Raw genomic sequence first — 11590 nt, 5'->3', positions numbered from 1 at the left:
TTTACACTAAAAGCAGTACACTTAAGTGCCTTTCTCACAGGTGAAATTAGCTGATACATTTTAACTCGAAACACTTTATTTGGGAGTGTTGACTTTTGGGCAGTCTGATTTAAAGAATCTTCTTTTTAAACCTAACCAGTAATGAGACAGGATCAGCTCATGCATGTGCATGTCGCACCCTGTGCAAGGGGACTTTGAGAGCAGCAAGAAACTCATGCTGGAAGGCTCTCCTGCTGCACGCTGAGCTGTGCTTTGCAGCAGTGCTCAGATGAGAGACCCAGGTTTCACACCTCCAGCCAAAGGGGCTGGCCCAAGATAACCCCAACCCACCTCAGTAATGCCTCCTGGTGAAAGGGAGTTTAGCAATAACCCTCTGGCACCCAGCCTTCTGCCATGCTCACTAGAACTGGCGGTAGCTCCATCCCAGCACAGCCTCCCATGAAAACCAGCCCCAAGCTGTTGGGCTGTATCAAGAGGTGCGGGCTCACAATCGGGTATCTGAGCCATTGGCGTCACTGCTCATGTTTTTAAAGAAACTTTGAATACATTCAAGGTGAATTTAATAACCTCCTGTTATCCAGAAAAGGCAAAGTACAGAAAAAATAAAGATCTCACCTGCACTTGTATCTATTATGGTCAACTCATGTTAACAGAATGTTTTGCTTTAATACTTGACTTACATTAATACCTCACATTATTACACGTATGAAGCCAAATATGACGCTAACTTAGTTGCTTACAACCTCAAACCTTACTCCCAATACACATTCCAATAAATTTATTCTGTAAAAACAATACATTTTTTTGTTTTCTTTTTTCTTTCCTTTTTTGTTTTTTTGTCAGTTTTTTTTTTTAAGTTTTTTACAGTAAACTCATCAACTACAAACCTTGAATACGCAAAAGATGTTCCAAGGACAAGCATAACAAGGATTGATAAAACCAGACTAAATATGTTTTCACAATAAAAGCTGGCATAAAAATAAATAAAAATCTCTATTATCACAATAGCAACAATAATGTACACAGAGTAATGGATCTGGAATGCTTACTTACTAGTCTAGTTCTATTTCCAAACGGAAAAAAAAAAGCCAGAATGACAGCATCCTTTTTTAAGCCTTTCATTATTTAAAATTGATGTTTTCTTTTGGTTTCCCATAGGGTTCTATATCACAGTAAGCTTAAAAATGGAAAGCATCCAAATGAATGATTTCAAATTGTGTTGGCATTGGAAAAAATCCTTGTATTAATCTAAAGAAACACAAAAAGACTTTCACTAACTCCACATATAGGAACTAAGTCAGATAGTGTACATTACATCATGAATTTGAGAAGTATTAAGAGTATAACTAGCTAGGTACTTCTAATAAGGAAAGGTATTTTATTACATTATTGAACTTGGCGGTGATTTCAACTGAAGAATTTTTCTTTTATGTTTTAAACTGATCAAAAATCAAGAAAGTATGGATATAGGGAAATCTAAACTTATGTTTGTACGTGAAAGATATCATAGTACTGGATGGAGGGGACTAATTTCTAAGTTTTACTTGTTTTTAAAAAATGCTGATTTAGAATTATATAATTTGGAGTTACACCTTTTCTGTCTAGAAAAGGAACTGAGAACATGTTCAAGTATGCGGTATCTTCATACACCTCAGCCACTGGTAAAGGGCAACTTCATGCAACCAAATAATATGAAAATCAAAAAGTAACCCTTAGAAAAAAGGGTAAAATGTCATTTCTGCAAACACAACAGATAGGAATGTGAATAATGTGCATACAAACTGGGATGCTGTTGATGATACTAATGAACAGATGTGATGATTCATATCAAATCCAAGAATATTAGACAACCAAACATGTAACCTTCTTGTGTTTTCCCTTAATATTCAGCAGTCATTATGTTGGTTAAGTCTGAAAAGAGAGAGAGAGAGAAAAAAGATATCACATTTAATTTAAGAAAAAGCATGCTGTAACAAACATGATATAATTAATGCCTTACTGCCACACTTCAAAGGCAGAGGCTCAGGGAACCACCTGGTCTGTTCCAACAATAATGTTTTTCTAAACAAAACTGCTCATATCAACTAAACATCATCAACTAAAGCATCAACTAAACAGACCACTATAGAATAGCAGAGAACACAGTTTAAAAGTAAACGTTTGGGCTTTATTCAAATAAGCAGCTCCAGTCACAGATGTGGTTCTTTTTCTGTTTTCCCCAATCACTTCATTAGGAATCTGGTAGTGTTCTTCACAAACAGCCACCATCTGCATTTTTCCACTACCCCAGATCCCTGCCAGGCCCTGTGCAGAAGCTCAGGCTCAGCTGGATCCCTCGGTGCCTCCGATGTTGAGAACAGTGTTTTGTGCTCACACAAACAAACACTCAGCAAGCACAGAGAAAGCTGAACAGTTTTCCTAGCTAACAGATTGGAATGCTGCTTCTGAAAAGGACAGAGTGGAGTTGGCTTGGACTTCCCTGGAAGGCGATGACAGAAAAGGAAGAAACTCCCTCTTGGTGACTGAGTCAAGGTCAGCACTTGCCTCCACTGACATCAGTGGGAACAGGGTCACTGTCCTCATGTGATCATGGCAAATGTCTCCAAGTCTTGGTTTCTTCATATTAAGCAGAGATAGCAAAACTCATTGACAGGCACAGGACCCTGCTTTGTGCAGCAGTGTGCCAACACGCAATGCTACATACCTACCTAACCCTGGGCAAGGCATCTCTGTCCTCTGCAAAGAATTCTGAGTGAATGCTTGTCCACCCACACCCTGACAGACAGAAGGAAACACAACACAGAAGCGGTATGAAGGAACTACTGTGGTCATCCAAGGAAAAAAATCATCATCAAGGAATAAGTGGGGGGTTAGGGTTAAATCCTCTGGGGAGATGGAATTTTCATTTTACACAGGATCCAGAGAAGAATATGAAGACATCCCTGCGCTAGCAGTCTGCTGCCTAAGCTCTCCCCCATGGCTACAGCAGACACTGCTTCTCTGCCTAAGAGGATAAGAGCATACGAGTGCCCACTTGGCAGTCTGGAATCCCAGCCTTGTTGCTGCCCCTCTGAACTAAGACAGAACCCAGTTCAGTGTGGTTCTTTCCTGTGACAACAGGTTTGCAAACAGTAAGTAATGGAAACCTGCACTTTCCATGTGGGAGGTCCTAGGACATCCTGGCTAAGGACACATGATAATGGATTATTACAAAATACTCGTGCATGTGATGATGGCTTACAGGAACTGCCTGAGCCTTGCCTCCTCCCAAAGGTGTGACAATGTGCTGCTCATCAGAGTATCACACTTTATTGACCTCTCTTCTGTTTAAGAGTCACTGAGATTATACTTACTGCAGCTTTGGAGACATGGCTTAGAAGGGTTCATTGCTGCTTCTTTCCCTTCAGCGGGAAGAACAGACACCCATTGAAACAAACGATTAGTCAACCAAACCACGCCTTCAGCTAAAGCTCTTAATGACAGCTGCTACCCAGCCCTGATGGGTGGTGACACAGTCAGTCCCTAGGGTACCACTCCCAGCTCCAGTAACACTTACTAACAACAACTCCCCTCTGGGCTAAAGCTGGAAGACTGGGTAGGCACCATTCTTATGTGGGGTACTGGGAATATTAATCGTTCCTCTCCCCAGTGTCTCATGCATATGTCTCTTGTGGCACAGGAGAGACAATAAAGGGCTGGGTAGCAAATAATTGTGTAGGATTTTCACAGTTCCCTGCGCCATCTCCCAGCATGGCACAGACAAGACACATTCTGTCTCTCAGGTGCCCCAGAAGTTGACAGCTCTCCCCTGTTACAGGCAGCCCCTGGGGCCATGCAGGGACTGGCTCCTTCCCCTACCCAGGCAGCTCAGGCTCCTGCTGCTCAACAAGGATGCACTTTCCATGGTCTCCATGGTTTCATGTCTCTCCAGAAACAGATCAACTCTCATCATCTTTGAAAAAGCCTCTCAGCTTTACTGTACAGTTGGTACAACATGTGCTGCACTGACCAGTGCTACCGCACACAAAACAAAGAGCACAGAGCCTGACTGATTCCAGTGAAACATTTCAGTCATCAAGAAAACTGAAGGATAGAGAATACAAAGAGGGCATAAACCTACATTCACAAATTGCCTTGTTTCTTCTGGCACTGAAAATTCCTTCCTCAACAGTGTCTGGCAACTGACTCGGCCATCCTGTACTATACACGCTCTTGCTGGAAGGGCAGAAGGATAATTATTTCCTTGCTCTGTATGATCATTGTTATTCCATGTTGGTTTAAGGTCAAAATGTTTACAGGATTCAATGCACACAGAAGTGCAAAGGGTATATTTAATCTACACCAGCTGCTTTAATCTCAACTTGCGTTCAGACGTTTATGTTTCTCCTGAGTTATGTCCCATTGCTTTAGCAGCACTTTATCCTGAGCTACAGGAAGGCAGCAGACAACACAATTCTTTACACCAGAGAGTATGCAAGTGTTTGACTTTTACATTGCAATTTCTACCATGCAATAGGTGTGACACATTGTTACAAATGTTACCCTTTTTGGAGGGGTAGGTTTTAACTTCAAATTGCAGGAAAAGATCAGACAGAAACACATGCTCTGTTTTCATTTTCTGGAAATATGCCCACATAAACACTTTTACATTGACTAGAGCTCTAAATGCTGTGCTTTCAATGTTGATAAAACCCCAGACCTCTTATGCAGCCCAACCAATGTTATTCTTGATAAGGAAAGAGGAAGAAAAAAGGAACCAAACATCTCAAAACCACATCAGAAGAACACAGGGAACCTGTGTTTCCTTGGCCAGTTTGGCCGTGACACTTGTCTTTCACAGCACTGATTGGAATTGTTGCTACCCCACAAGAACATCACAACAAAAAATATGTCCTGGACTCAGGCTGTTTTAAATATGTTCTCCCAATTGCAATAGTATCAGATGGCAGTAATTTTGGACCAGATTTTGATCCCCTTATTCATGCTGGCAAGCAGTCACCTCCACAAATAGATCCACTGACTCCCATGTTAGTAACTGATTGTCAGTGCAAGTAAAGAGATCACAGTCCTTTACCCCACTTTAATATTCAGGCTGTACCGGGAGCAAAAAAATGTATTTAATTTCCAACAGATCTACTATTTTTCAAAGACTTGGTAAAATTATTCACCTGCTGAAAGGTAACCCGTGCATCTGTACATGAAGGGAACACCTCATTTAGTGTCCAGACTGTCACTACAATAATGACTACCAAAAGAAAAACTTGCCACATACCCTGAGTGCTGCTGACCTTAACATTCAAATAGTCTCTAATAGGGCAGGGAGTATAGCCAGCTTTCAAACGTCTTTATGTGCATATCCAGAGAGTAAAAGCAAAATGCAACTTAGGTGTTCATGATAAAGATTCCGAATTATGCCAGCCAAGAACCAAATGTACAAGTCACTGGAGATTGAAATGTGGAATGTAAATCTGCTGCCATGAATTTACCAGTTTGTGCGTTAATTTTGTACCATAGGAAGTAAACAACATCGAGCCAGGAAGACCTTCCCACTGGAATATTCTGTTTATGTGGTATTTTGAGAAAGCCAAAACAATTCACTATTTAACAACAGAGGTCTGGCATGGGGTGTTCTGGGACTCTTGGGTAAGCTCAGGGATGGGCTGTCTTAGCTAATATATTATTAGTTAGTTAGTTAGATAATACAACTTTGAGGTTTATGCTTTTCATCTTTCTGGGGAAGGAATCAGTCAAAGAACAGCACTGAGGGAAAGAGCCTGAGAAGCAGGTAGTGGCAGGACACAATTCTAAACTGTGGCTGAGTCTAAGGAAGCTAATGCTCTTCTGCTGAGAGTCCCTGGAGATATAGTTGAGATACTAAGGAAGGGAGTGAAGAAAAGAAAGTGGCTTTGTCAACCCCATGGATAAAAAGAATCGCAAGTTCAGACCTTGAACAGTACGAAATTGGCTGAAAAAGTTTCACATCTTTGGAAGTGCTTTTATTTGCTGTGGGGTTGAGCCTTTAGGAAGCCATCACTTCACATCTTTGAGCTTTCCTCTACCACCTGGAGGTTAGAAATTTCATTAAAAAACACAGGTGAAGATGCTCCTGCAATTGTTTGGCTTCAGTCCTTAGACCTTCAAGAAGATCCCCATAATGCTGATGGTATGAATGTGATTGAAAGGCAAGGATGTCTCCGATCTGAAGAGATGTGTCTTCACCTTGCAGTCCATATAAAAACATAAAACATAATGACTACCTCATTAGTAGCATTATTAAGAGAAAAGCTTCTTGTGTCCTCTAGGCAGCTCTTGGACAGTCAGAGGCATTGGAGGTGCACAGCACAGGAACAAGGGCTCTCTGGGACACAGCCCATGGGGAGCTGAGCCCTACACCTTCCACAGCCCTTACCAGCTCCACTACAGGTGTCTTGTAAGCAGCCACTCTTGGTGCCAAAACCAGGGCAATGAAACTCTCCCATCCAGGGCTCTGATTCCCGTTTTTCTGCCTCTTTGTCTTCACGGTACCTTCCTGCAGGCTGGTCTAACACAGACGCTGTCCAGTGCGACCGCGGGCGCGGGCCAGCCCTGCCGTGGTCCATGTTGGTGTGTTCCTGGCGCCACCTCATGGCCAGAGAAACGCCCTGAGGCTGATCCTCAGGACAGGGAAGTGCGGGCTCTGTGTGTGTGTGTGTGTCTATGTGCGTGCACTCGGGTGCTGCGCTGGCGAGGAGCAGGGAGCCCATTTTCACACGCTGAATGATTTTAAAGAGACCACAATCTCATTCATGATGGTGTCTATTAGCAGACCTAGACATGTCGGTTCATGCCTGTGAACAAGAGGACCATACCCCAACCCTGCAGGTAAGTGTTGGCCTTTTCTGACCTTCCTTTCTACAGAAGCGCTCCCAGTCTGGATGTCTGGCAGGACGTGTCTGCAGGACAGCAGCTCCGTGCCCCAGGAGGTCAGTGCAGACACACACTGCTCCAACTGGAAAATACAATCTGGTTACTCTTTCCCCAAGTGCTTGTGTTTGGCGAAAGCACACACGTAAAAACACACTGATCTGGCTTTGAGGATGCCAGGAGATGGAGTGCCCCCTCCTGGTCTCAAAAGAGAACTGCACTGCTGACAAAAAAACACGGAAGAGAATTTACACTTGAAATGCTGATTCTGCGGCAGAAATGCCCAAGATGAACTACCTAGATCAGGACGTGAATTTCTCCAGACTTATCAGTGCTTATATCTCAGGCTGCCCTTAAAACCATTTCTCCATCTCTTTTTAGTATATGCTACTAAACCTCCACCTTTCCCATGCTTAAAGCATCCAAGATCTAAAGAAGTTCAAGTGTGAGGTGAAGCCTGAGCATTGGGGTTGCAGAAGTCAGAGCAGAGTCAGCCCCTCATGTGGGTGTGACAATGTGGGTGATATTTCTGTGGAGATGGTGCTGGCAGGAAGGACAGACTGTTGTGATACTTCAGCGCAGAGTCTAAAATATCTGCAATCCTGAAAACACTGCAGAGCAGCTCCATGATGTTCCATCATGCTGGACTCTACCTCCAGCTGTTACAAGTGTGGCAGATACAGAAGGAAGAGCTATATAAATGTCACCAACACAAAGCCAACATCCTATGTGGCTTTTTAGCCACTGAGTCTGCAACTGAAGTTCACAGCCACATCCACTGTCATTGCTGTGAACGCAGGAAACAAAGCAAGCTCTCCTGAACCTTTTGCTACCTCAGATACACCTTGTGGCCTGTTTTCTTACTCAAATACCTATTTGAAGACATAAAAGTGTCACAGGGTTTATTACCCAGAATGTGGGCAACAGATGGACTATGCACTCACTACACTTCTCAGCCCCAGACTCAAATGCTGTGTGATGCTGGGAAGGCACAGCTGGGTACAGCACCCACTGTATCAGCCAGTGACTTAAGGCAGTGGGTTATTCAGAGAAAATGGGAGAGGCTCAAAGCACATTACTGTCCTGACCCTGTGAGCCACATATAGTGTCCTGGCCCTGAGAGTCTTTATAAGGTGAAGGTGAAGAGCCACAAAACACATACACTACTGCAAAGAGACAGGGGGAAAGGAAGCTCTGGGAGGAGGTTCTAAGCAGGAGACAAGAGCAGCTTCCCAGAGCTGTGAGAAAGGGTGGAGGTTGAGCATGCAGCTGGGTGCTAAAGGTACCTTGGCAATGTCAGAGAGAGCCTGCGCTGGCTGGCTTCCTCTCACACGTGGGGATTTGTGTCACTCAGCAGCTCCTGAGACAGCCCAGCCTGGCTGCTGGCCACGTGGCAGGGCCTTTGCATGGGAACCTCATGAGAACTGGTTCTGAGATGGAGCTGCAAGTGCTGGAGCAGGGAGGCTTGTGCTGCTCCAGTGTCTCAGAAACAGCAGTGGCTGTTAGAGGTGGCTTATGATTAACCAATTCCCATGTTAATTCCCCTGCTCAGCAGCCTTCCTTTCTGCTGTTGTGGTCACAGAAAAAACAATACTGATACAAACACAAAACTGACACAAACATACAAGGAAATCATATGATGCTGCTCTGGAGCAGACAATATATCCCCTCCTTGGAGAGTTATCTCCCAAGGCAACATCTGCCCTGAAACCGGCAGCCTGCAGTTTGTAATATGCACATAAAACCTTCATGAACTCCAGAGGAGTCAGTGGGACTGCATAAATGTTAAACAAGTGTGAAAGGATAAGCAGGCTCCCACTGTTTAGTGAGCCAAAAGGCATTATGCAAACAGTCTGATTCTGCTCTCACATCCATTTTGCACCATTCCAGCTCATGGTTTTCAACAGTTCCTTTTAGCTGACATCTATGCAAGTGCTGGAACAAAAAATAATGTGTGTAGTATCTTTTCCTATTCAATTCCTATTGCTTCTCTGGAGCAAAATTTGTTTCAGTGCAGGACCAGTCCCATGTTTCTGTTCCAGACACATTTGGAACACCGAAATGTAACGTAAAAAGATCTCACGTGGTATATACACAGGTCACTGCAATTGCCTTTCACCCCTGGCTCCACAGCCCCCTTGTAGCAAACTGCATGGGAAGTGAATGACATTAACAGAAGATTACCCCTTCACTGGTTTTCTGCAAATCTGAAGAAGTGTTTCTTGTGTCATTGCCTGCGTCCCCAGCATCAGAGCTGCTCTTATTTTCTTCCTCTTTGCAGTCCTTATCATCTTCATCTCCAGGAGATTTCCGTGACTGCTTGGAGGACTTCTGAAATGATTAACAACAAAGTTAAAAAGTAAAAACTGAGCTTCAGTCATAGAAAACCACTTTTGAAATGCATGTGTAATGCTGTCTGATGATGCGGTTCCCTGCTCAAGGTGAATACTGGGGAGGATATCTGGGGTGAAAGGTGTTTTTCAGGTGATTTTCAGATGAAACAGAAGGAGAAATGCTGTGTTCAACACAGATTGGCAGCACAACCGACTGTAAGACAGACACAGTAATAGGAGATGGGTATTAGTGTTGGGTCACCTGTAGGTTTTGTTAGTTAATGAAACAGATGGTGCCAGCTTGACAAAAGTTTTGATTAAACACAGAGATGTAAAATGAGAATAACATTAGCAGAGCTGCTTTCCATACTTTTTTTAGTGCTGTCAGCTTTAATATATTAACATTAAAGCCATGTGGAACCAATACATCTTTTCTGCTCCCTTTATGTTATGCAATTCTATAGTACAAAAGGATAAATTGTGGCATTAAGCCACCATTTTCCTAATCCTCTGTTTGCCCAGAGTCTTCTGGAAAGAAAATGGTAGACCAGACCTGAATTTCTAATGTAAAACACACAAAGGGGGTGAAATTACTTACTACATTTTATTCAGTGGGTGAACCATGAAAATTCCTACTCTCCCCCAAACTAAGCCTGGATCAGATTGTTTACTTGCTTCTCATTTCACTTAGTTATCACTTTCAGAGAAGAATAACATGAATGCAACTGAATGTGACTCTGCCACCTTTTCCACATTTTTTTAAGCAAATCACAGACCAGGAGGCACACAAAAACTGGAGGAAGTGACTATAACGTTGCTCCCTTTCACCCATGTGGCAAGTGAGAAGCATACCGGAATCCAAAGATATCCCTGTGCTGGGGATTACATTCACCAGCCATTATGAGACAACCTCAGACACATTACTCTTAGCTTCCTCATCTGACCTGATACTTAGACATTAAGAGGGCTGGTAGGTACTACATTTCAGGTCTTTCATCTACAGACTGAGCGCCCTCCTCACTGCTTAAAGAATTAGTTCTTCTTCCTCCCCATTCTGTGTCCTGTGCTGAAGCATTTTACACTCAGCTACAAGAGCAGATGAGCACATATGACTCTACCACCTTTTAGCACAGCGTCTGGGGCATTCACACTGGAGACGGAGAGGGAAGCTTGCATTCTACTGGACAGGAACCAAACCTGAACTCATATCTCCCAAGAGGCACACTCCTAAGGCTTTTTTTTTGCTCCTTATGGGGAAATACTTATCTAACAGGATCAAACCAACTAATCCAACTTTGCCTGGATTTTTTTTTTCCAGCCCTTATGAACTCCTTCCCATACTTTCACCTCCCCCTCAAAATGTGGGCAGTAGGACAGGGCTGAGTATTTCAACTGCTCTCTCACCAAGGCTGTCACAAAACCAACAGCATTACCCATTGCCTGTTTGAACACTATTGTTACGGTACTGCAATCAAAATGCTAAAGAAGGACGAACAGATTGCCATGAGGTGGACAGTATTTGAACTATAAATGCCCACTGGTGACAATGGAAAAACTCAGAAGACAACCTTTGAAGTGTAGGATTTTTTCCGTTTTGAGCCTGCTTTTTCATTCTTTCTTTTTCCTTTTCCATCCTCTTCTACCCGATCACCTTCCTCTTCACTGCTGGCATCTGCTGTATTTCCTCCTTCTCCTTCAGTTTCTGATGAGCTCTGTTGCTGAATTGCCTTTAAGATAACAATAATAACATAAACAGTAAAAAACCTCACTAAAATCTATTACTGAAGTTTTGTTCTGTATTGAAGATGGAAAGACTGTAACAGGCAGCTTACACTTCAATCACTATAGTCAGGAAGAGCTCAGGTTATTCCTGCAATTATCAAGAAAAAGGCCTGCAAGGGCAATTTTTCAGACATCACTTGGAAGCAGTTATCACACACAGGTTCTGGCATAGCATGTTCTGAAGGGGTTACGAAGAAAAAGAAGATCCAATAACAAAAATGTGTTTGCCAGAGAACTAAGGGTTGTTCAGTGCAGAGACCTGGCCCCGTTTTGGGCAAAACTATGGAAAATGTTAGACTTTGGCTGCAATAGGAGAGATTTAGGAGAGAAGATGGCTGTTACAAACCCCCCACAGCGCAGGATTCTGTGTTAGGAAAAAGCAAACACTGACCAGAAGGCTGAGAGCCCTTTGACAGCCCATCTCCCACAGACTATACACTAGAGGGCTTTTTAAATCCCCAAGTGTATGCAAAACATCTGCAGGGCTGAAAACATGAAACAGGAACCGAGAGGGGCAGCAGCTTGCTTGCAGGTGGTCCATAACTCTGGTTTGTAAGGTTTTGTGCTAATAA

General features: G+C 43.2%; 1 protein-coding gene across 1 annotated transcript in view; it reads right to left on the bottom strand.

The window, feature by feature from the left end:
* Positions 1-543: 543 nt before the first annotated feature.
* HDGFL3 (HDGF like 3) overlaps positions 544-11590 on the bottom strand; it is a 37825-nt gene continuing 26778 nt past the window's right edge. The window contains exons 4-6 of the mRNA XM_034066472.1: positions 10805-10963; positions 9088-9234; positions 544-1911 (exon numbers count right to left, since the gene is read on the bottom strand). Coding sequence (XP_033922363.1) covers positions 1906-1911; positions 9088-9234; positions 10805-10963 — 312 coding nt within the window. The 3' untranslated portion in view covers positions 544-1905. The remainder of the gene's footprint in view (positions 1912-9087; positions 9235-10804; positions 10964-11590) is intronic.

Source organism: Melopsittacus undulatus, chromosome 9 (assembly GCF_012275295.1).
Source record: "Melopsittacus undulatus isolate bMelUnd1 chromosome 9, bMelUnd1.mat.Z, whole genome shotgun sequence".
Taxonomy (NCBI): Eukaryota; Metazoa; Chordata; class Aves; order Psittaciformes; family Psittaculidae; genus Melopsittacus; species Melopsittacus undulatus.
Note: the sequence above shows the minus strand (reverse complement) of the source record. Positions and strands in the feature narration are given on the sequence as shown.